Source organism: Mustela erminea, chromosome 11, assembly GCF_009829155.1.
Source record: "Mustela erminea isolate mMusErm1 chromosome 11, mMusErm1.Pri, whole genome shotgun sequence".
NCBI classification, from domain to species: domain Eukaryota; kingdom Metazoa; phylum Chordata; class Mammalia; order Carnivora; family Mustelidae; genus Mustela; species Mustela erminea.
Window position 1 is genome coordinate 13,256,145 of NC_045624.1, and position 25,037 is coordinate 13,281,181.

Here is a 25,037-nt window from a genome sequence, read left to right on the forward strand (position 1 = left end):
TGATGGGATCATCAGAGACCCATAGTGAAAAGAATAAAGTATTTTAACTAACAGCTCTTTCAGAAAGAAGGTGGCAGTTATACATCTTTTAAGTCCTATTGAGTTTTTGGTGGTAATGGGGAGATCTGACACTCTACCTAACAGAGTCTTACTTTTTGATAAATCTCTTCTAAGACCTCATCTCCTTTTCAACCTCTGTTTCTGTTCTTTGAAAGGGAGAAAGGTATGAAACTATATGCCTACAACTTTTCTGGAAAAAAATAAATTTTTAAAAGAGATTATACTTAACCCTTGATGTAGTATCTAGTATTTTATCTTCTGTTAGATACGTGGTATGGAAGGTAAGTTGCAGTATGACCAGAATTTGTAAAGACTGCGTTTTTTAAATTAATATTTATGGCTATTCCAGACATTTTTTTTTCAGTTTCTCAATGCAATGTAATATCACAAAAGATTTATAAATATTAAAAGTGGAAGTATTAATTTATAATACTTTTAGCATTTGTTTTGTAACTTCTAACTTAAAACCTTGTTAGCTAGATTATAAAGAGATTATAAATCAGGCATAAATTTCTTACTTCCTTTTGTTATTGTCAGGAGAAAGTCCAGATTCAACGTAAGTCTGCTTTATTTTATAGGCCTATGAAGAATACACCAGCAAGCTAGATGCCCTCCAACAGCGAGAACAACAGTTATTGGAATCCCTGGGGAATGGAACTGATTTTTCTGTTTCTAGCTCTGCATCAACAGACACCGTTACATCTTCTTCTTCCTCTAGCCTTTCAGTGCTACCTTCATCTCTTTCAGTTTTTCAAAATCCCACAGATGTATCACGGAGCAATCCAAAGTCACCACAAAAACCTATTGTTAGAGTCTTCCTGCCCAATAAACAGAGGACAGTGGTGAGTCAACTTTTAATATCATCATTGCTTTTTCTTTATGTTTTTCAGAAAGAGTAGTTGTTGAAACTGAAATACGTTACCACACCATACTCCGTGGTCATGCAAATGGAAGCATCCATTTCAAACAGGAGTTAAAGAGACATAATTATTTGGTGCCACTGTCTGTGTTTCTTAACTGGAACAAATAGTACTGTGTTTAGTATCTGATTTAACATTTTAACCTGTCTACCAAACTTGAACCACACTCAAGTCTAAGCATGAGTTTAGAATCAAAAAGAATTTCAAGACTTGATCTTGTTTTTTGTCTAACATATGTCAGGTAAGCTTTGTTCTTTGCCCTTGAAAAATCCCTATTTGGACTTATTATCAAATGTTGGATTTGTAGTGTGCTTGATTTTTTTTTTTGTTTGTTTACATTACTTCTGTTGATGATAAGTATTACCATTGGAACAGAGTACTCTAAGTAACATTTAAAGCAGGGAAATCTGCACAATTTATGGGTGGTCTATAATCCTTGAGTGCAACAAGTACTGTCATTGGATTTAATAATAATGCACCTTATACATCACTACTTTTTAAAAATGTATGTAATTATTTTTGAAACTAATAAAAAACCTTTTCATTTCCAAATACAAGTGAAATCAAAGTAGTTTTAATTTTTCCCCTTTAGTAGTAATGCTTGATTTTCATGGAAAAAATGCTACAGTGGCCTCCAGTGAGGTCAGTTTGTCACCTTGTGCAACAAAGGAATGCGAGTGTCGGTGTGTGGGGATGTGAGACTAGGCCTTCAACCAGTGTCACAAAGGGTAGTTGGAATGCGGATCCTCACATAAAGCTGAGCCTTTGAAGAGCTTTACCTTCAGCAAAAGGGTGAACTAGAAGAAAATCTATTTACTCAGTGTACATTAATAACAATGAAATTTGTCTGTCTTCACCAGCAGTCCAAATAAAGGTTAAAGTTTCCCTTTAATTCTTAATTATAGGCCTATCCTCATCATGGTGTGGGGTTCATATTTATACTTACAGGTGCTATCCAGGAACTTTCAACCCAACAACTGGTCCTGGAGAAGTAATAGCAGTCAGGCACTAGACAGAAGTAAATGCAAAATCTCTTTGGCCTATCTGGGGCTCGTGGAATCCACATAGATAATGCCCAAAATTCCATGTTATAAGATACACAGGGAAAGAGTTTATCAGTGCATTAGAAGACTCAAGAACAACAGGGTTCTAAAGAAAGAACCAAATAGAACTTCAAGGTGGTCCTAAAATTTTAAACTCAGTGAATGACTGTTATCATCTGGAAGTATTCTAGCTAAAGATGACTGTGTTGTTAAGCCTCTAAACCTTCCATTTTACAAGAAATACAGGGGATAAAGGAAAAAGTTAAGTGCCGTAAAGAAAACAGAGAGGTTCAGTATTTGGACATTGTATAAGACAGATGGCCTGGACTCAGTGTCACAGAGGACAGAAAAGAATGGAGATTATTCTACACTAAACAAGACTGAAGAGTTGTAAGCAAATGCTGTGTGTGATTCTAGCTTCAGCTAGGATGGGAAAGAGCTACTATAAAAGGCATTTTGTGTTAGGAAATGATGAACATTGATTAAATACATTATTATGAAATTATTAATTTTCCTGAGTGTGATAACAGGTATGTGATTATGTAGGGAAATGTCTTTATTCTTAGGAAATACATTTTTCAGTATTTAGGGGTAAATTGTCATGACACCTACAACTTTTTCCACCTTCTTTTTTGAAATACAGCTTACACACAGTAAAGTATACGAATGTCAAGTATACAGTTGAGTTACCTTCTACATATTTAACTGCTGCAGAGATCAAGATAGTGAACATTTCTAGTGCTTGAGAAGGGTTCTCCCATGTCCCCGCCAATTCAGTAATCACCTTCAGGAGTCATCACTATTCTTACTCCTATCTCAATCAATTTGGAACTCTATTTCAAATGGTAACATGGAAAGCGAAGTGTTAGAGAAAATAAATAAGAAAAAAAATTTAGAATCTAAGTAGAATTTGGATGTCAATTTTTATCATTCCTTCTAATTTTCTGTGAGAGAAATTTTTCGTAGTTGAATTGGGAAAATTCAAACAACTTAGACCAAAGGAAAAACAAAGTCCAAAAGAAATAGTTGTCACTAGGGGGAAAAAACTAATGAATATAAATTGATACTGATTTGAGGAAGTAGCAAGGTAACGTTAAATAAAATCTCAGTATGTCAAGTAATTACAGCATATTACAGAAGAAGTATCAAAATGCTAAGTAAAAATCTAAGTATACTAAAAAACTAAATATTTTAGTATATGTGCTGCCGAAGCGAGCACAAAAAATCAAAATATTTTAAAAAACTAAGGACATGAGGTAAAAGTAGATTAAAAGGAAAATTAGTAAGCTCTAAAAAGCAAGGAAAAGAGAGCTAAAAAAAAACTGTAACAGAAAGGATAAGAGATATGAAAGATGGAGTGAACAGTTTCATTATATGCCTCAGTGGAGTTCCAGAAAGTGAGAATAGAAACATGGGATGCCTGGGTGGCTCAATTGGTTAAACAGCTGCTTTTGGCTCAGGTCAGGATCCCAGGGTCCTGGGATCGAGTCCCACATCAGGCTCCTTGCTCAGCAGGGAGCCTGCTTCTTACTCTTCTTCTGCCTGTCTCTCTGCCTGCTTATGCTCTCTCTCTCTCTCTCTGTCAAATAAATAAATAAAATCTTTAAAAGAAAAAAAAGGGGGCCCCTGGGTGGCTCAGTGGGTTAGGACTCTACCTTTGGCTCGGGTCATGATCCGGGGGTCCTGGGATTGAGCCCCGCATCGGGCTCCCTGCTCAGTGGAGAGCCTGCTTCTCCCTCTCTCTCTCTGCCTGCCTCTCTGCCTACTTGTGATCTCTGTCTGTCAAGTAAATAAATAAAATCTTAAAAGAAAAAAAAATTTTAAAGGAAAAAAAAAAAAGGAGTAGAGAGCAAAATTCAAAGAAATGATGGCTATCATTTGTGAAAGATGAAAATCTAAAGATTCGGTAAACAAAGGCCCTAGATACAATAAAATGAAAGGATAGTATTTTAAAACCATTCAGGAAAAAAAAATTATTTTTAAAAAAATCTCAGATTATAAAAAATTTTCATTATAGCAGCTATGGAAGCCAGAAGACAATAGACTAGTATATTTAGAATGCTGTAAGTTGCTTAGCTAAAGTATGAGTTGAAAGTACAAAAAAGGCCTTTCTAGATGTGAATTTACCTTTCACAGGCTTTGCTGGAAAGAACTACCCAAAAATTAATTTAGAAAGAAAGTTGAAAACGAAGGAATGAAAAGTAGCGTGTTCATAAATTGGACTTCATTGAAGCTGAAAACTTAGGCTCTTTAGAAGACAGTGTTAAGAGAATAAAAAGACAAACCACAGACTAGTCTTTGCAAAAAACAGGCTTGATTAAGGACGTGTATCCAGAGTATACAAAGAGCTCTTAGAACTTAATAAGAAAGCAAATAACTCAGAAAATAGGCAAAAGATTTGAACAGATACTTCACCAAGGAAGATATGTAGGTAATAGGCAAATACATGAGAAGATGCTCAGCATCATTAGTCACTGGAGAAATGCAAATTAAAGGCAGAAGATAATACCATACACCTACTAGAATGGCTGAAATGGAAGAGTAGGCATAACAACTTATTGGCAAGAATGTGGCATAACTGGAATTTTCTTTCACTGCTGGTGGGAATATATAATGGTACAGTCACTTTGTAAAACATGTCAATTTTATTTGTTACAGTTTTACCTAATTTTTACTTAATATTTTCCTGTTACTTAATACAGTTCCTTTTAAAATCCCAACAACTTTTTTTTGCAGAAATAGAAACGTCCCTCCTGAACTTAATGTTGAGGCTTAAGGAATCCTGAAGGGCCAGCAGTCTTGGAAAAGAGCAAAGTTGGAGATCACACACTTCTGATCTCAAAACTTAGTACAAACCCACAGAATAGCATAGACATAGAGGCATATAGATCAGTGAAATAATGAGTCTAGAAGTAAATATATATTTTTTTAATTTATTTGACAAAGATCACAAGTAGGCAGAGGCAGGGGTGGGGGACGGGGGGGGGGGGGCGGGGAGAAGCAGGCTCCCCGCTGAGCAGAGAGCCTGATGTGGGACTTGATCCCAGGACCCTGGGATCATGACCTGAGCTGAAGGCAGAGGCTTTAACCCACTGAGCCAGCCAGGCGCCCCTAGAAATAAATTCTTATGTATATGGTCTAAGGATCTTTGACAAGATACCACAACCCCTCATTGGGGGAAAGGACAGTCTCTTCAGCAAATGACACTGGGAAAACTGGATAGTGCATATGCAGAACAATGAAGTTGAACCCTTACCTTACATTACATGCAAAGTTCTCTCAAAGTGGGTCAAGGATATAAATGTAAGAGCTGAAACTACAAAACCCTTAGAATAAAAGAGAGGAAAAGCCTCACAATGTTGGATTTGGCAGTAGTTTCTTAGATATGGTACCAAAGGCACAGGCAACATACATAAACATAGAGAAATAGGACTATTTCATAATTAGAAACTACGTGCAGCAAAAACATAATTAGGACTCCTGGGTGGCTCAGTTGGTTAAGCATCTGCCTTAAGCTCAGGTCATGATCTCAGGGTCCTGTGATCAAGTCCTGCATTGGGCTCCTTGCTCAGTGGGGAGCCTGCTTCTCCCTCTGCCTGCTCTGTCTGCTGCTCCCCCTGGTTGTGGTCTCTTTCTCTCTGACATAAATTTTAAAAAGAAAAGAAAAAGAACACAATCATCTTAGAGAAAAGACAGCTTATAGAAGGGAGGAAATATGTGTGAATCGTATCTGTGATGAAGGGTTAATATTCAGAACGTATTTTTAAAAACTCCTACAACTCAAACACACACACACACACACACACACACACACACACACACACACACACAAGGGTTAATATTCAGAACGTATTTTTAAAAACTCCTACAACTCAAACACACACACACACACACACACACACACACACACCCCTAAACAACTCAATTAAGAAAAAGAGGACTTGAATAGACATTTCTCCAAAGACAGTCTACAAAGAGGAAAGAGTGAATAGCACATTGGCAACAATGTAGAGAAATTGGAACCCTTGTGCATTGCTAGTGGGAATGTAAAGTGGTTTGACCACTATGGAAAACAGTGTGATGGTTCCTCAGAAAACTAAGAATAGAATTACCATATTATCCTGCAGTTCTGCTTCTGAATATATACCCAAAGGAGTTGGAAGGGTTTGTTTTCTTTTTTTAAGATTTTATTTATTTATTTGACAGAGATCACAAGTAGGCAGAGAGGCAGGCAGAGAGAGAGAGATGGTGCGTGTGTGCGCACGCGCACTCGAGCGAAGCAGGCTCCCTGCTGAGCAGAGAGCCCCATGCGGGACTCCATCCCAGGACCATGAGATCATGACCTGAGCCTAAGGCAGAGGCTTAACCCACTGAGCCACCCTGGCGCCCAGTTGGAAGGGTTTTAAAGAGATTATTTATACACCCATATTTATAGCAACATTATTCATAATAACCAAAAATGTGTAATCAACCCAAGTGTCAATCAACAGATGCATGAATAAACAAAATATGATATATGCATACAATTGAATATTATTGAACCCTAAAAAGAAGGAAATTCTGGCATGTTGTATAGCATTGATGAATCATGAGTCAGTCACAAAAAGACAAATACTGTAGTATTGCACTTATTTGAGTTACCTAGTCAAATTCATAGTCAAATTTGTAGCCAAATTCATAGAAAGAGAAAATAGGATTGTGGTTGTAAGGGGGGAGGGGAGGGGAGGTGGGGAGTTGTTCTTTCATGGTTATAGAGTTGGAATTTTTCAAAATGAAATGAGTCATGGCTTTTGGTTACACAACAGTGCGAAAGTGCTTACCATAACTAACTGTATACTTAAAAAATAGGTAAGGTATTAAATTTTAAGTTATATGTATTTCAGCACAATTAAAAAAAAATGAGTTTGGCAATTTTGTAAAAAGTTAAGCATACACCTAGTATATGATCCAGCCATTCTACTTCTAGGTATTTACCCAAGAGAAAATAAAGCATATGTCCATACAAAGATTTGTACAGAGTTGTTCTTAGCCCCAAATATTCATCAGCAGATGGTTAAGCAAGTTGTGGTATATCTATAAAACGGAGTACCATGTGGTACACAGGAATACACTGCCGGTAGACACAACAACATAGATAAATCTAACAATAACCATGCTAAGTAAAAGTAGCCAGACAAAAATGAATATGCATTTTACACTTACATAAAATTCTAGAAAAAGCAAACTGTTCTATAGTGACAGTGTTAGATCAGTATTTGTCTGGACCTGGGCGTGGGGCAAGAGGGAGGAATTACATAGGAGTGCAAGAAAACGTTGAGAAGGTGTATTGGGGTACATTATCTTGAATGTGGTGATGATTATGTGGGTATATTCATAATGTCAGAATGTATCAAACAATATACTTAATGTAGTTGATTGTAGGTCAGTTAAACCTCAGATCTGTTTTGTAAAAAAAAAAAAAAATGAAGCGGGGCACCTAACTGGCTTAGTTGGAAGAACATGTGATTCTTGCTGCCAGGGTCATGAGTTCAAGGCCCACATTGGATGTAGAGATTACTTAAATAAATAAAACTTAAAAAAAAAAAAATGAAGAGCTGTTAGTAACCAAAAGAAAATTGGTAGTGCTATCTAAGTATTATATGAAATAGACTTCAAAGAGAGAAAAAAGTGTTAAGGATGAGGAGGGTCATGGTCTGGCAGGAGAAAAAGACTGACCTTTTACCTTATATTTAAATTTTTTTTTTTCACAGAGCTGTTTCATGCAGAGCTGTTTCTTATGTTTAAAATTATTGTTTAGAGTAATTATATATAACTTACTTAGCCATTTTTCATGATGGATAGTTAAGTAATACTGTAATATACACTTAAATACCTGTGTCCTTAAACACTGTTGGAATATTTTTATGCTAGATACCTAGAAATAATTATTGGATAATGTATGCACTAGCATACATTCTTAATAATATATGAGACTTACTTTTACCATGAGACTCTGGCCAACACTGAATATTAAAATTTAGAATATATTATTATTGATCTAATAAAATTTAAAGTATTTTAAGCCTGGGATACCCTCATTTATATAAACTTTTCTTTTCTTTTTTAAAGATTTTATTTGTTTATTTGGCAGAGAGAGACACAGCAAGAGAGGGGGAACATAAACAGGGGGAGGGAGAGAGGGAGAAGCAGCCTTCCCGCTGAGCAGGGAGCCCGATCGTAGGGCTCGAGCACAGGACCTTGGGATCATGACCTGAGCCGAAGGCAGACACCCAGTGACTGAGCCACCCAGGCACCCCAATATAAACTCTTCAATACATAAATCATACAACAACAAAAGGTTAACAAAGTATTAGACGCACCCAATTACCCTGAAACACGGCTTGTCCTAAGCATGCCTTTTAGAATTCACAACTTTAAAGAATTTTTTTATAGATTAAGACTTCAGTCACATATTATACAATTCACTTACTCAAAGGGTGCAATCCAGTAATTTTTAGTCTATTCACAGAGTCACACAATTGTCACCATAGTCGATTGAAGAGCTTTTTCAGGACTCCAAAACAGAAACCCTATATGCGTTAGTAGTCACTTACCATTTCTCCCCAGTCTTCCCAGGCCTAGGCAACAACTTACTTCATTTTATCTCTATAGATTTTTCTATTCTGGACATTCCATGTAAATGGAATCATGGAATATGTGCTCTTTTGTGACTGGCTTCTTTTACTTAGCCTGTTTCCAGTGTTCATCCATGTTGTAGTATGATTCAGTCCTTCGTGCCCTTTTGTGGCTGAATGATATCCTATTGTTTGTATATACCCCATTTTACTTACCCATTCTGAGTGTTGTTTCCACTTTTTGGCTATTGTGAATAATGCTGCTGTGAACATGCATGTACAAGTTTTTGTGTGAACATATGTTTTCATTTTGGTGGATATGTGTTTCATTTTTGTTGGGTATAATAATCTTTTGGGGAACAGCCAGAATATATTCCAAAACAGCTGTAGCATTTTACTTTCTCACCATTACTGAATGAGATTTTTGGTTTCTCCCATCTCCTCACCAGCACATTTACTGTCTTTTTGATTATAGCTGTTCCAGTGTGTGTGAAGTGGTGTCTCATTGTGGTTTTGATTTGCATTTCCCTGATGGCTAATGATACCAAGCATCTTTTCATGTGCTTATTGGCTTTCATATATCTTTTTTGGAGAAAGAATTTCTTTTTATAAATAGTTGTACATGGCATGCAGAGACAAAATAAAATACCATAGATTTGAGATAAGAATAATTATCAGAGTTGATGAGCAATCCTCTAATAATAGAAATTAGATAAAAAAGAGAATAGCCAGGATTATTTCTTCCTAGAGATAGCAAAAGGTGCATGTTCTAAGATTAGATATATATTAGAAGGAGAAAGAAAAGTAGAGATTATAGGAATAAAATGGAATGCATTTCGGGTCTGAAAAGGGAACTATAGAAGGCAAGTAAGTCCGAGATTGGGAAGTAAAAGTAAGGTAGACTAAATGAAAGGATTATAATACTAGGAATGTGATAGTAGCTAGCTACTAGAAGTTTTCTTTTATGGCTATAAACCAGTACTAAACAAAAAAACATGATTAAAATTTGGTGACCATGTCACCAATTTAGCATTTAGAAAAGAATATTCATAAGGTTTTTAAAAATTTTGTATTTAGAAAATATATTTATATGGAAAAGTATAAAGGACAGTATATTAAAATCTGTGTTTAGTCACCTCCAATACACAAGTAGGAGTGTTTGTTATACATTACACTACACACACATACACACAAATGTGTGCCAGTTTATACAAGGAGATCTCAAGGTATCATGAAGTTTACTTAAAGAATATAGTAAAGTCTGCATTACAAAGAATTTAAACTACCAAATTAATATACTAGCTGAAATAATATGTAATAATATTGGCGGCCTCCTGAATTTTGAAGGCCACTCCTTTAAGAAGGTCTTTAAGTTTTAAGACAACCTTTTATTTTTTTAAAACTTTACAGAAATCTTTTTTTTTTTTTAAGATCTTTTTTATTTATCTATTTGACTGACAGAGATCACAAGTAGACAGAGAGGCAGGCAGAGAGAGAGGGGGAAGCAGGCTCCCTGCTCAGGCAAGGGAGCCTGATGCGGAGCTTGAAGCCATGACCCTGGGATCATGAGCTGAGCTGAAGGCAGAGGCCTTAACCCACTGAACCACCCAGGAGCCCCAAGAAAACCTTTTATTATGGAAAATTTTAAGCATATACAAAGTAGAGTAGTGTAGTGAGTCCCATGAACCCATTGATAAAAGATAGTTTATATTCACTTTAAAAACTGATGTGAAAGTTTAGACTAATGTATTTTGTTTTGGTCTAAATTATTCTTTGCAAAAATACTTAGGCAATTTCATTGACTCTAGCTTTTTATTAAGATAGGGTGCTTATTTTTAAAAAGTCGATAGAGAAAAATTGTTCCTGCTTTGATAGCCTAATCAAGGACATTTAATTTTAAAATCTGGAGAAGGTGCATAAACCTGGCTCTTCTGAAAGTATCTTTTCAGCCTTTAAATATGAGACAAACCTCTCCTCCCTTTTTCCTTTTTCAATCAGGTAATTCTTTCATGTGGTATTTAAATAAAGAAATTTTGTTTCAGCTCTGTTTCTATATTCTATACATCTAGGTTCCCATGAACTTTTTAGGTCACTATTTTTCTTTGGGGTGTGTATGTATATTTTCTGGGTTTTGTTTTTTTTTTTTTAATGTAGTTACAGGCAAATACAAAAATATTTTTTTTCTCATTTCCCCACTTCTCTTTGTGTACACAAACCATCATACCATATATATCATTCTGTATCTTAATGTTTATATAGACCACCCTGGAAATGTTCTATTTCCATATATAGAGAACTTCTAAATACTCTATTTGTAGCTATAGATTTCAATGTATAGATATACTCTAGTTTCCCAGAATACAGTAGTTATATCAAAAGTATGCTTGTGTGGATCAAAAGGAAATTTATGTGTGTATTTCTGATAGATACTTTGAAATTTCGCTTTGTAGGTCTTGCTTAATTTTGCGCTGCCACTGACAGTGTGTGAGATGCATATTTACCATAGCCTAATCAACAGAACATGTTCAAGCTTTTGGACTTTAACCACTCTGATAAGTGAAAAATATTTTGACAAGTTTGAGTTTGCTTTGCTCCTTGTGAGGAGCATGACCATCTTTTCATGTTTGAACACCATTTCTTCTTCTGTTTTGTGTGAACTGTGTTTCATATACTTTGCCCATTTTTTAAATTGGTTGTTAGTCTAAATCTCAAATTTTCAGCTCTTCGCATATTAGGAGGATTACTTTAATGTTAAGTGAGTGCAGATAGTTTTTACCAGTTTGCCTTTGCCTTATGACTTTGGCTTGTAGGTCACAAATCTATTTCTTCATGGTTTATATTTGTCTTTAGACTGCTTATAGTTTGTTTTGCCTTATAAAAAGCTCTGAGTTTTATGTGGTTGACCTTAACATTTTTTCTTTTATGGCAGATTTTGCATCATAATTATAAAGTCCTTCTTAACTTCAGATTATAAAGTATTTTGCCATGTTTTCTTCTAGTACTTTTATGGTTTGTTCCTTCCTTCCTTTTTTCAACATTTAAGTCTGATTCATTTAGTTTACCCTAGTATACAGTATACTACAGATGGTATATACAGAAGTACAGATGAACCTTTTTCCTAAACTAGTTCAACTGTTGCAACATGGACATTTTTACCCTTTTTCAGGGGTATATAATATATATAATTTCCTTTATATATTAGAGTTTATATTGGTCTGTCAGTCTGTTGAACTGGCACTATCAATGAAGGAGCAAAGAGTTTTAAAAAACCAGCCTCCAGTAGTGGAATGAAGGACTGACTGATGACTTTCCATTATTAATGAGAGTAGAAGGTATTTTTGTCTGCTGATGAAATATACATACACTTTGGGATTAAGCATACCTATATTAGAAGATACGTGACAGGAGTGCATGAGGGAAATTACCAAGGGAACTGAGAGGTGTAGTAAATAGCCACGGTTCACTCATGACCTTATATGCCGTGTTAGAGAATTTTAAATTTTCCCTATAAGGAATTGGAAAATTTTGAGGAGTATTTGAATTTTGCCCTATAAATAATGAAAAATTTGAGCAGACTACTGAAAAATAAAATTATATTTTAGAATGGAGTTCTAAATCTCAGTTCATTGAGCCTATCAACAGTTGTCACATGAGCTTCAGGTTTGGTGAACCTCCTGAAATTCTACGTTTCAGAGAGAGCATCTAAGACTTTCTTCAGGTTCTCAGAAGTCTTTTTTTTTTTTTTAAAGAGGCAGGGGAGGGGCAGAGGGAGAGAGAGAATTTGAAGCAGTCTCTGTGCCCAGCAGAGATCATGAGATCAGAGATCATGAGACCCTGAGATCATGACCTGAGCCAAAGTCAAGACTCAGAAGCTTAACCGACTGAGCCACCCAGGTGCTCCAAATTCTCAGAAGTCTTTGACACACACACAAGTTAAGAATACCTTCTTTAGAAAGATTCCTCCGGTGACGTGGGATAGAGCTTAAAACTAGAGATAGGGTTGCTAATAAACAAGTTTTTGCATCAAGTATACAGAATATGAGTAGCAGAGGGTAAAAGTGAACTTTCTCTCTGTTCATTATTTCTGGAAAGTACAGCCAGTTTTTAATATTTGTAGTAGTTATGGTCTATAAATTCACCAGAAACACTGAATTAAAGAATATTAGACCGTTGCTTCTAAGGGAAATGAAGGTTAACTATTATATAAATGAGCCAAAATGGCTTTTGTGTATTGGCCCCTAGGTTATTTATTTCTTCACAGCTGGCTAGAGTCCATTAGCTTAAAAGCCTCCTGGGGCACTTGTTTGCAGTCTGACAGTGAGAATAGGCAGGCAGGGTATCACCTGTTCATCCTCAGATGGGAAGGTGTGCATTGGGCAACTTAGATTTTTCACTGCTTTGTGTGTGTCTATATAAGCACCGCACATATTGATTTTGGGAATACAAAAAAAGGAGACAAATTTGCATATATGGAATCCACAAATAAAGAGAATCAACTGTATCAGTCCAGGCTCTTGAGTGATGAGACTTCCAGTGATGAGACTGTTCCCTCATGTCTTCTCTAATATTTCTCTTGCTGGATGGTTTGAATGGTTGTTACATTAAGCTAAAATCTGTCTCCTCTTTTTTCTAATCGTAGGTCCTAATGTGGATTCTGAATTGTTCCTTCTTCAATGTACTGTTTAGGTCATCTTATATTTACCTTTACACTGTTTTTTCCCCTGTAGCCCAAAGATTTTCAATTTCTTTGGCAACTTATGGTTCGCTAAGTACTTTAGTGATTTAAGAGTGGAACCTTGAATTTTCTTGTTAGTAACTAACACATCACCTCTCTCTCCACTCTCTTTCCCCCTTAAAAACTGACCAACCTGAATTCCCACTGCCTCATTTGAGTGCATACTGTATTTGTCAGTCTTTTTCAGTTGTAAATTACTCAAATTCATCTGGAAGGATGGGGCATGTGTGGAAAAGACCAGGATAGAGGAATTTCAAATATACAGAAAAATAATTTCTGTCTCTTTCCAGTGCCTTTTCACTTCACACTCCTGATGTTATTTCTGCTTCCCCCTTGGTTAGCTTCATTCTGTAACTAGATTTTCTCAGTGTAGGAGGGAGAATGGCCACGGACAGCTCCAGGTTTCTCTCCTGTTGGCACACTGTAACTATAGTCAAAACAGAAACTTTCTCAGCCAGTATGCATTAGTCAGTTTAGGGACCAACTCTGTTTGGGTCATATATCTAGGCCTGGATCAGTTGCTTTTGCCAAGGATATGGGAAACTGATTCACCAGCTTATGTCTCGTGTAGCCAGAAAAGCAGTGACCCTTGATTAATATGCTTACTGGTGTCATGTGGATTTTTAGTGAAGGGCAGGCTCCCAGAAAGCACAGGGACGTTAGGCAAGTAAACAACAAATACCAATTATACATACTAAGGTAAGTATTTTATTCCCGCCATGTTTAGGAATAGCAAGACATCTTTTAAGGACCGTTAGTGTGATTGAAGGATTACATTGATTTTGCTTTAAATCGTCAACAATATATGAGCAAAACATATTAAACAATACATTGGAAGGATTAGTCACCATGATTAAGTGGGATTTATTCCAGGGATGCAAGGGTACCTCATTATTCACAGACAATCAACATGATACACTACATCAACAAAATGAAGGATAAAAATCATATGATCATCTGAATAGATGAAGAAAAAGCATTTGACAAAATTCGACATTTGTTTGGGATAAAAACTCAAAAAAGTTGGTTTGAGGAAAGATACTGAAAAACTCAGAGCTAACATCATTGTTAGTGGTGAAAAAGAGAGCTTTCACCCTAAGATCAGGAACAAATCAATGATGTCCATTCTCACCACTTTTATTCAACATAGTACTAGAAGTTCTATCCTATCCACAGCAGTCAGACCAGAAAAAGAAATGGGGCATCCATATTGGTAAGGAAGAAGTTCACCTGTCTATTTGCAGATGACATGATACTGTACATAGAAAACTGTAAAGACCCACCAAAAAAAGCTACCAGAGGTAATAAATAAATTCAGTAAAGTTGCAGGATACAAAATTAATACCCAGAAGTCAGTAGCATTTCCATGTGCTGGTAATGAAGGGGCAGAAAGGGAAATTAAGAAAACAGTTCCATTTATAGTTACACCAAAAAGAATAAAATACCTAGGAATAAACTTAACCAAAGAGGTAAAAGACCCATACTTTGAAAACTATAAACATTAATGAAAGAAATTAGAGGTGACATGGAAAGATATTCCATGCTTATAGATTGGAAAGATTAATTTTGCTAAGATGTCCATACTACCCAAACCAATTTATAGATTGAATGTAATTCCTATCAAAACACCAACATTTTTCACAGAACTAGAACAAATAATCCTAAAATTTGTATGGGACCACAGAAGATCCCCAAATAACTAAAGGAATCTTGAGAAAACAGCAAAGCTGGACATACCACAATTCTAAAATTCAAGATATACTACAAAGCTGTAGTAATCATACCAAGTATGTGGTACTGGCACAAAAATAGACATGTAGATCAATGGAGCAGAATAGAGGGCCCAGAAATAAACCCACGACTGTATGGTCGATTAACCTATGACAAAGAATGCAAGAGTAAACCATGGGGAAAAGACAATCTCTTTAATAAATGGTGTTGGAAAAACTGGACTATTTATACCATATATAAAAATAAACTCAAAGTGGATTAGAGACCTAATGTAAGACCTGAAACCATAAAACTCCCAGAAAAAAATAGGCAGTAATCTCTTTGATATCAGCCTTAGCAACATTTTTCTAGGTATGTCTCCTTAAGCAAGGGAAATAAAAGCAAAAATAAATTATTGAGACTATACCAAAATAAAAATCTTTTGCCTAGCGAAGGAAACCACCAACAAAAGAACAAGGTGACCTACTGAATGAGAGAAGATATTTGCGAATGATACATCTGATAAGGGGTTAATATTCAAAATATGTAAAGAACATACAACTCAACACCAAAAATTCCAAATAACCTGATTAAAAAATAAGCGAGGACCTGAATATTTTTCCAAGGAAGACCTACAGATGGCCAACAGACACAGGAAAAGATGCTCACCATCCCTAATCATCAGAGAAATGCAAATCAAAACCACAATGAGGGGTTCAGTAGTAGAATATGCAACTCTTGATCTTGGGGTTATCATTTTGAGCCCGTGTTGGGTGTAGAGATTACTTAAAAATAAAATCTTAAAAAAAAAAAAAAAACCAATGAGAGAACACCTTACACCTGTAAGAATCACTAAAATCAAAAGAAGTGTTAGGATGTAGAATGTAGAGGGAAAAAAACTCTCATATGCTGTTGATGAAAATTTAATTTGGCACAGCCACTGAGAAACAGTATGGAGGGTCCTGAAAAATAATAAAAATGAAAATAGAAATACAAACAAAAAGCAGAATCCGAGAACAAAGTGATGGCTGCTAGAGGACAGGAGAATAGAGGGATAGGCAAAATGGATAAAGGGAAGTAGGAATTCCAGGCTTCCAGTCACGCAATTAATAAGTCAAGGGAATGAAAGGTTTAGGGAATATAGTCAATGATATTATAGTGTTGTATGGTGATGGATAGTAGTTATAGTTGGGTGTATAGCATAATGGATAGAGAAGTTGAATCACTGTGCGCCGTACACCTAAAACTGATATAATGTGTGTCAACTATATTCAAATTACTATTTTAATTGCTTTTGCTTTAAATGTTGACATGTTTTTTCTCAGTGATGGGTCCATAGGAATCTGTTATATTTTCTGTTCACTTTTTATCTGTTAAAATACTTCATAATTTTAATAAAAAGCAAAGTCAGTTTTGCTTTAAGTTGGTGAAAGTAGATACTTGAGTCATAATTTTCTTTTAATGACAAGTTAGCATTACAAATGATGTTGTATCCGACATACTAATCCATGTGATATTTTAAAGATATTATAAAGGTGAAGTATTGAGCTTTTTAAAATGATGCGAATAAATGTATGTTTTATTGCCTTTACCTTATACCATATATTTATGATACCGTAGGTACCTGCAAGATGTGGAGTTACAGTCCGAGACAGTCTAAAGAAAGCTCTGATGATGAGAGGTCTAATCCCAGAGTGCTGTGCTGTTTACAGAATTCAGGATGGGTATGGTTTGTATGTGATGTGAAATTTTCTTTAAAAAGGAAAAAGAAAACCTCACACATTAAACTTCCGGGTTTTCTGTAGCAGCTTTACCCAAACCTAGGGTAATGAAATTTAACTTTGGAAAAAAAATACTAAGTTAGCCTAAAGAAAACTTGCAGGCCTTTTGAGGAGTTAACTTTAGATATTTTGTGTGATGGTAGTGTTTGTTCCTCTGATCAAATGACTTTATTTGGAGTGTGAGATTCAATGTGGCTTATTTGAATAATGGACTCTTCCCCATTCCCCTGTTTTTAATATACACTCATAGTTTCACAAAAGGCTTATCAAAATTAACATTTTATATTAAACTATTTTTCTTTCAGAAAAGTATCTAAAATTGTGCCAAGATCCCAGCCCCCCTAAAAATGAATCCTATCTAAAAATATATATATATATATCCTTTTGGGGCATGTTGTCCCTTGAGCGCTCTTTTTTTTTTTTTTTTTTAATGGATAGATAAATCCGTACCTCTGATTTTTTTAAATTTTATTTTATTTTATTTTTTTGAGGAGGGGACCCTAGGAACAATCAATTTTCTGCTGTTGTAGGTCTTTTCTGGAGCTGGCTTGAAGAAAAGAGTACATCTCTTTACCCTGCTGTTTGTCCAAGAGTGATACATTTATTTGGGGTAAACTTAAAAATTAATTTATTGCCATTTAAATTTCTAACGATGGAAGACCAGGGAGCCAAATCTCCCTCACCATTACTAGCCCCTCAATAACCAATTTTCATGTCTTCAGCATGAGGTATATGAAGATTTTTAGATATGATAACCAAGAAAAGCTGTGTCTACACTTTTCAGAGAGAAGAAACCGATTGGCTGGGACACTGATATTTCCTGGCTCACTGGAGAGGAACTACATGTAGAAGTGTTGGAAAATGTCCCGCTTACCACACACAACTTTGTATGTACTTTTACGTTTTTTCCAAATGTCAAAAGCATTCAAGTTCTTGCATATGAATTTTTATTTAGGGAATATGAAATATGGATGCATAATTTTGAGACTGATATTTTACCTAAGTTGAAAATCAGTTCTGTTCTTTAAAAAATTTGTATTTAGGGGCGCCTGGGTGGCTCAGTGGGTTAGAGCCTCTGCTTTCCGCTCAGGTCATGATCCCAGGGTCCTCAGCAGAGAGCCTGCTTCTCCATCTCTCTCTACCTGCCTCTCTGCCTACTTGTGATCTCCATCTGTCAAATAAATAAATAAAATCTTTAAAAAAAAATTTTGTATTTAAACTAAAGAGTTTTATTTTCTTTTTAATTTGAAAAATAATAGATGTCTTTCAATAAAAAGAGCTGAAAAGAAAATCTGAATGGTACAAAAGTATATCAGATGAGAAAAGGAAAATACCTAATAGGGTAAACACTTGTTAATTATTGTGTAGTCTTCCAAACTTTCTGCTTGTACAAACATGTGCTTATACTTTGAGAGCCCAAAGTTCTCTCCATTCTCTTTTTCTCTCCCTTCTCTTCATTTCCATTTCTTTCCTAAAACTAAAAATGGAGTCCTGTTCTGTGTGATAGTCTTCACCTTAACCAAAAAAAAAAAAAAAAGATTTAACAGTCCATCATGGATGTCTTTCCACATCAGTACACTTGGCTTTATGTTTATAGTGATTGCATAATAGTCCATAAGAATATGAATTCAGTATATTTATATTTAACCATCCTCTATTAATAGACATTTAAGTTTTTTTTTAAATCTGTTTTGTACAGGGCTAAACAGAATCTTTTTGCATACATCTTGATACACTTGTGTAAATGTTTCTGAAGGGTGAGTTAATGGAAATGGACTAGCTGTCCTTGAGGACCTCCCCCTTCATCTGGTTTTTGCATTTGCAGGAATCTAGCCTAAGCTAAGTGTCACCAGCATGATACCTGGAATGTGGGGCATCTCCACCTGAGAGATGAGGATATAGTGCCCAGAGCTTGAGAACCTACCCTCTGAAAGGGTAAGGCAGAAGCCAGGAGTAGAATGATCTATAAGGCAGGAATGCTTTTCTTACTTCCTATTGGAATTTTGACCATAGTTTATTCTTTCTAGATGGATAGATAGCTAGTTATTGCTTCCCTTTCAACATCAAGTTCTTTCCCATGTGCTTTGGTGATAAGTATAGCTGGACTCCTAAAGCAGACGAGTAATGAGCTGATTTCCTTGGGGATTTGTGTTTTCAGGGCTCCATTAGTGGTGAATAATGATGAATAATTTGTGCTTCAATAAGGCATCTTTTCAATGAGTGTTGGCAGTCAGATTTACTATGTAGCGAATAGTTTTGTAATGATGACCTAGGAAGTTCTTTACTATTGATTTTTTTTAATTTGTAGAATTTCAAGTGGATAAATCTGAAGATAATTTTAAGTTTTTAGGAATCCAAAAACAATAGAGGTTACATTTCATGATGATTACTACTCCTTTTCCTAATTATTTTTCTTGGCTAGAAAGTAGTTGAGAGGTAAGAGACCTAAGTTGTTAACCATAAAATGGTGTTAAAGTGGTGCCTCAGGAAGATCCTTGCTGCAAGAGGATAATGAAAACAAGCTGCAGCCTAGTTCCAGAGTATGGAAATCCTCACAATACAATTGAAGCCCTGCCACTAAATATTTATTAAGAACTTTCCATTTGCCAACACGGTGTCTGATCTGGGACTCTGACAATGAATAAGAACAAACAATATCCCTGCCTTCGAGTACACAGACAGATGTTTTGAAAAGAACATTTCATGAACACTCTTAATTACTGTGTATGTATAAAGTACAGTAGATGCACAGAGTAGGCTCCTAACCTAGCCTTTGGGGAGTGAGGAAGGTTTCCCAAAGGAAGACTCTCTAAGCTAAGGCCTGAGAGATGAGGGAATAGCAGATGGAGGGGAGGGAAGAGCACTCTCACCAGAGGAAAACAGGGAGAAAGCATGGGACTTCTCAGTCTTTTTTTTTTTTTTTTAAAGATTTTATTTATTTATTTGACAGAGATCACAAGTAGATCGAGAGGCAGGCGGGGTGGGGGGGGAAGCAGGCTCCCTGCTGAGCAGAGAGCCCGATGCGGGACTCCATCCCAGGATCCTGAGATCATGACCTGAGCCGAAGGCAGAGGCTTAACCCACTGAGCCACCCAGGCGCCCGGACTTCTTAGTCTTGAAAGAAGTTCAGTGGGAATGGTGTCAAGTTGGAGAGGGGCTGGTTACAGTGTAGTAGGAGTTATGGGTAGAGTAAGAAGAATCCAGCTCCTAGCAGTCCTTTTAAGGCACATTAAGGATTTACACTTCCTTTAAAATAATTGGAAATTGATTGTGATCAAGGGAGACATGTGGATTTGCGTTTTAGAACATTTGCACTCAGTGTCATGTAGAGGCAAGAATAAAAGCAAGTGTTCTGCTTAAGAGAGAGAATTCCTTTGCTTCCCTGTGCTGGATTTCCTGGCAGCTCAAGGAATGCTGCTTATCCTCCCAGTTTCCGAGAGTCCGTTCTAAAAGCAGTTCCTATGGTATTTGCCTACATTTCAGGAGTCCCTGGGAACTGCCAGGGTGGAGGCAGCAGGAGAGGTAGAAAAACAAAAAGATATACCTTCCTGTAATCATTTTTATTCACAAAGGTATATTCCCAGGTCCAATTATATGTCACAATTTATACTCAAATGCATTCCCACATTTGCTTCTCCTCATTTCTGCTCTTCTCTGCCCCTCCTGCCCTATTTGGTTTTCTTCTTCACATATACAAATAGTCTGGTACACATAGTTTTCAAGTAGAGTCAGTAGCGGGAAGAAAGACTGCAAGCGAGTAGATTAATGAAAAGAGAAATTAGAGCTTCGTGAAACTTGACAGATTATTAGGTGAGTGAAAAATGGATAGGAGAGGCTCAGAGGACGGTAAAATGCTGATTCCTGGGAACACGTTTTGTATTTTTCTGTGCTTTATTTTCTGAAATTCTGCAAGAAATACGAAAAACACTTGCTTGGCAAATATTAGCCAACATAAATGTTAAAGATTTTCTAATTTCTTTTATATCCAGAGACAAACAGGACAGTAACAAAACTAAAAACAAGCCGTTGCCTTTGTATCCCCTAGAAAGTGATACATAGCCCAAAAGGTAAAGCAAACAAGAGCCACTCTTAAAATTACCTGAATGTTCTCAAAAAGCCTAGAGTGCCTAATGTGCTAAGATGTCATTTTCCTGATGAGACATTATTTTTGAAAACTTTTTGTCCTGTTAAATGCATGTTTATTGAAAAAAGTTTGGTAAACTGTGGGTATTGAAATCAACTTAATGAATCATAAAAAACATTCCCATATAATAGGAAATCCTCATGTATATTATATATAGTCAGGATAAATACTAGTGTCTAAATATAGGGGTGTCCTGGGTCATGATGTAAAATGTGTTTCTTATTATTGTTAGTGATGAAAACTATCTGAGAAGAAGGGGCACAGCAGGGGCACTTGGGCGGCTCAGTGGGTTAAGCATCTGCCTTCGGCTCAGGTCGTGATCTCAGGGTACTGGGATCAAGCCCCGCATTGGGCTCTCTGCTCAGCAGGGAGCCTGCTTCCCCCCTCTCTTTCTGCCTGCCTCTCTGCCTACTGGTCTCTGTCAAATAAATAAATGTTTAAAAAATACACACACACACACACACACACACACACACAAATATATATACATACACACACACACACAGCAAAGACAAAGGACAAAATAGAGTCACCCATGCTCTCACCACTCTGAAGTAGCCACTGTTAACATTTTGGTTATTTCTCTTATGTTTTCTGCTTATTCTATACCCAAAACAGATAGGCTAAAAATAATTTCTGGCTTCAGTAGTTATCATGTAGAGCCTCCCTAACACAGTTCTTTTATGTGACCTCTGTTTAAGTCAATTGCCTTCTGACATGGAGTTCTTCCATGTTGCCTTTTACGTTTCCTGGAGAGGAGTGTTCACAAATTTAGGTGTTCTAATCCTCTGACAAACCAATAATTAATTAGAAGTGGTTCTTACTGTCTTTTAGGTGATTTTCCTGTCCTGTAGCCTTGTTAGTTTCTGTTTTGAAAGCTCTTTGAGTGATTACCTTCCCATTACTAAGTAGTTACTTTCTAGTTTCTTGCTTTACCAACTTCAGCCACCATTTACTGACTCCAAAGGAAATTAGTTCATTTGTAGCATTACATTTCTTCTTCCTTCTTCCCCTTCTGCAGTGTGATTTGTTGTTGGTGGTGGTGTTTGGTTGGTTGGTTGGTTGGTTTTTTGGGCGGGTTCCTCTATTGGGATACCTTTGTAACTTTAAGTAATAGAAGGATACCATTGTTTCTTGTTCTGTCAGCACCAGTAAGCATCTCTTAACTCCTTTCTTTGTACAATTACTAAAGTATGCCCTTACCCATCCTTTCATCCCTGATCCCTCCTTCTATTTATCATCTCTGTTTTGATTTTTATGGAGTCAAGCTTGAAAATAGTTTCCAGTTATCATCCCTGTTTTGACTTTCATGGAGTCAAGCTTGAAAATAGTTTCCAGTCTTTTACTCACTTTACATCTTCTCGACTTCTGAGTTTTATAATAGTATATTGGGTGGGAGATAAATACATACAGTCCATCTATTGTCTTGGACCCCTCCCCCGGTTTTCATTTTAATATCTTCTTATGTAAGGCACTCTCATGATTTTAACATATTAAAGATTTGTTATTTCAAGCAAGAGAGTAAATAAGTTGATTTCTGAGAAGATTCTTGCAGTTTTTGAAATTCTCTGTGATGTTTCTTACTTTGCAGGTACGGAAAACTTTTTTCACCTTAGCATTTTGTGACTTTTGTCGAAAGCTGCTTTTCCAGGGTTTTCGCTGTCAAACATGTGGTTATAAATTTCACCAGCGTTGTAGTACAGAGGTTCCACTGATGTGTGTTAATTATGACCAACTTGAGTAAGTAATCAAAAAAGTCTCTTTTCTACTGACATTTTACTTTTCTTTATGTGCAACTAGTGTATCTTAGAGCCTGGGAACTTTCTATCCAGTAGAGTTATGGGGAATTTAAAAAGGATGCCTGGAGAATATGCTGTAGTATAGCCAATACTGCTCTCCTGAATTGTAATTCTGATTAAGCTATACATCTCATTTATGTCTTATGCCCTTTTTTAATTAATAAAGATCCCTTGCCCATAGATATCATTTTTAGATGGTTTTTGGGAGGAGAGTGGGTGTGATTTCAATTAAGTTAACCATTGTATTTTTGGATCACAGATCGGGGTTCTGGTTCTATCACTATTTTGTAAATTATATGTATTCTCTCTCTCTCTGTCTCTTTCTCTCTCCTTCAACTTCCCCTGCCCAGTTTATTTAAAAGTAAGATATAAAATCTTTATACCCAGTGTATCTCTTTCTAAAATTTCTGTTTGCTTTATGCCAGAGTTTCTATAATAGACTAGACTAAGTCTATTGTAATCTTCTTTGTTGTTGTTGCTGCTACTACTGCTAAGGTCTTTTTAGTTTTCTCAATCACTTGAGCAAAGAGAATTCAGCTCTATAAAGTATGTTATAATGATGTAATCTGAGAGGGTAGATATATTTTCTTCTAATTCCTTAACCATACAGCATGATTTTTCCTCTCTAATATATAGAAATTCGCTGTATAGAGCAATTAGTTTTAGATTATAAGCTTGCTTTTCAAAGTACAATGTAATTTTTTTTTTTTAAATAAGTCTTCAGGCAAAAACACAACTAATTGAATTTAACAGTCATTTCTGAAAGTAGAATTTGATCCCAAATATTTCTGTTAACTCTATAATGTATTCTGGTGTATGAAGCTTCTGGGTTTTGCACAAGTTAGGTTTGTTTTGTTTTGTTTTTGTTTTTGCCTCACAGTTTGCTGTTTGTCTCCAAGTTCTTTGAACACCACCCAATACCACAGGAGGAGGCCTCCATAGCAGAGACTGCCCTTACGTCTGGATCGTCCCCTTCTGCTCCCCCCTCCGATTCTACTGGGTATGACTTGACTCCTGCTGTTCAATGACAGTGCTTTTTGAGCTGGTTTCTTTTGGATCTTTTGGTTAATTATAAACCTTTCCAACTACTTGGATTGTTAAATTAAGGATTTTTCTTCAGGTAACTTATTTTGTCACATCAGGCAAATTCGTACATGCATTTGTTAAGATACATGTGGTTAAAACTGACCTAGACTGTTTCAGGACCAGTCTTGGAAAAAAAATCAAGTGACAGATCATTTAGAGTCCGTGCCTTATGCTCATCACTTTATTCGATAATATTAAATATAGAAGTATATGATTCCAGTTTAGAAAAGTAGCATTGACCAGTGAGACAATGGCAAACAATTTAAAAATTGTATGTAATTATAGTCTACAGTTTCTCAGATGATATGATATTTTAAACAATGTGAGGACATAAATATGATGTTTCCTGTAAACAGGAGAAAAGTGAGAGTAGTCAAAAATATTTAATGAAGAAATGGGATTTGAACTAAACTTTGAAGAAGTCTAGAATCTGAATGAATCCAGGGAATAAAAAGCATGATGGTGGGTTGGTAGGGGAGAAATAGCATAAACAAGGGGAATGGGGAGAGGGGATGGATATGTGTAAAGAAAAATATTAATAGTATTAGTTGTGGAAGATAAAGGTAAAACTGACTTTAAAGGTGATATAAAATATCATATATTCAAGCTTCATAGGGGGGAAAAAAAAGATGATGATGAGTAACAGATATTAGTGTTTTGGAGAATTTCTTACATAGGTCTGCATTCCCTTTACCTTTTGGATTTGAGACAGAATAAATTATGCTGTATTTGGAAGCATATGTTTAAAAAAATGTCCCCACATACCATTTTGTTCTATAATATTCCAGAGATAATTAGTTAAGATCATGAATATTTATAGTCAGTTTGAACCCTACTTCCTTCCTCTCTTTACAATGTAATGCTATCTTTTCTGTCTAAAGACAGAAAAAAGTAAGTGGACGATCCTGAGACCTGTAATTTTACAAAACCAACCTTTCTAGAGGTTTCATAGGCTAGAAAAATTAGCAAAAGACTTGTATTAAAGACTGGATGTTTTTATCTACTTTGGAACACTAGAAAATGCAGCCTTTTTTTTTTTTTTTTTTTTTTTTTTTTTGGTCAGGTTGTAACAGTTACTTGGTCTGTTGGAGTCCTTTTATTCCTACTGTCTCTATCATTAGTTTTATAGTACCTGGGTCTTTCTT

The 25,037-nt window shown here is 35.9% G+C and overlaps 1 protein-coding gene across 8 annotated transcripts in view; it reads left to right on the forward strand.

Moving 5' to 3' along the window:
• BRAF (B-Raf proto-oncogene, serine/threonine kinase) overlaps positions 1–25,037 on the forward strand; it is a 188,052-nt gene that overhangs the window by 92,088 nt on the left and 70,927 nt on the right. For all 8 annotated transcript variants that reach the window (XR_004277020.1, XM_032305660.1, XM_032305662.1 and 5 more), the window contains exons 3-7: positions 639–902; positions 16,703–16,806; positions 17,648–17,750; positions 22,599–22,747; positions 23,687–23,806. Coding sequence is in view for 7 of the 8 variants with exons in the window: in XM_032305660.1 (XP_032161551.1) it covers positions 639–902; positions 16,703–16,806; positions 17,648–17,750; positions 22,599–22,747; positions 23,687–23,806 (740 nt within the window). In the remaining variant the exon portion in view is untranslated. The remainder of the gene's footprint in view (positions 1–638; positions 903–16,702; positions 16,807–17,647; positions 17,751–22,598; positions 22,748–23,686; positions 23,807–25,037) is intronic.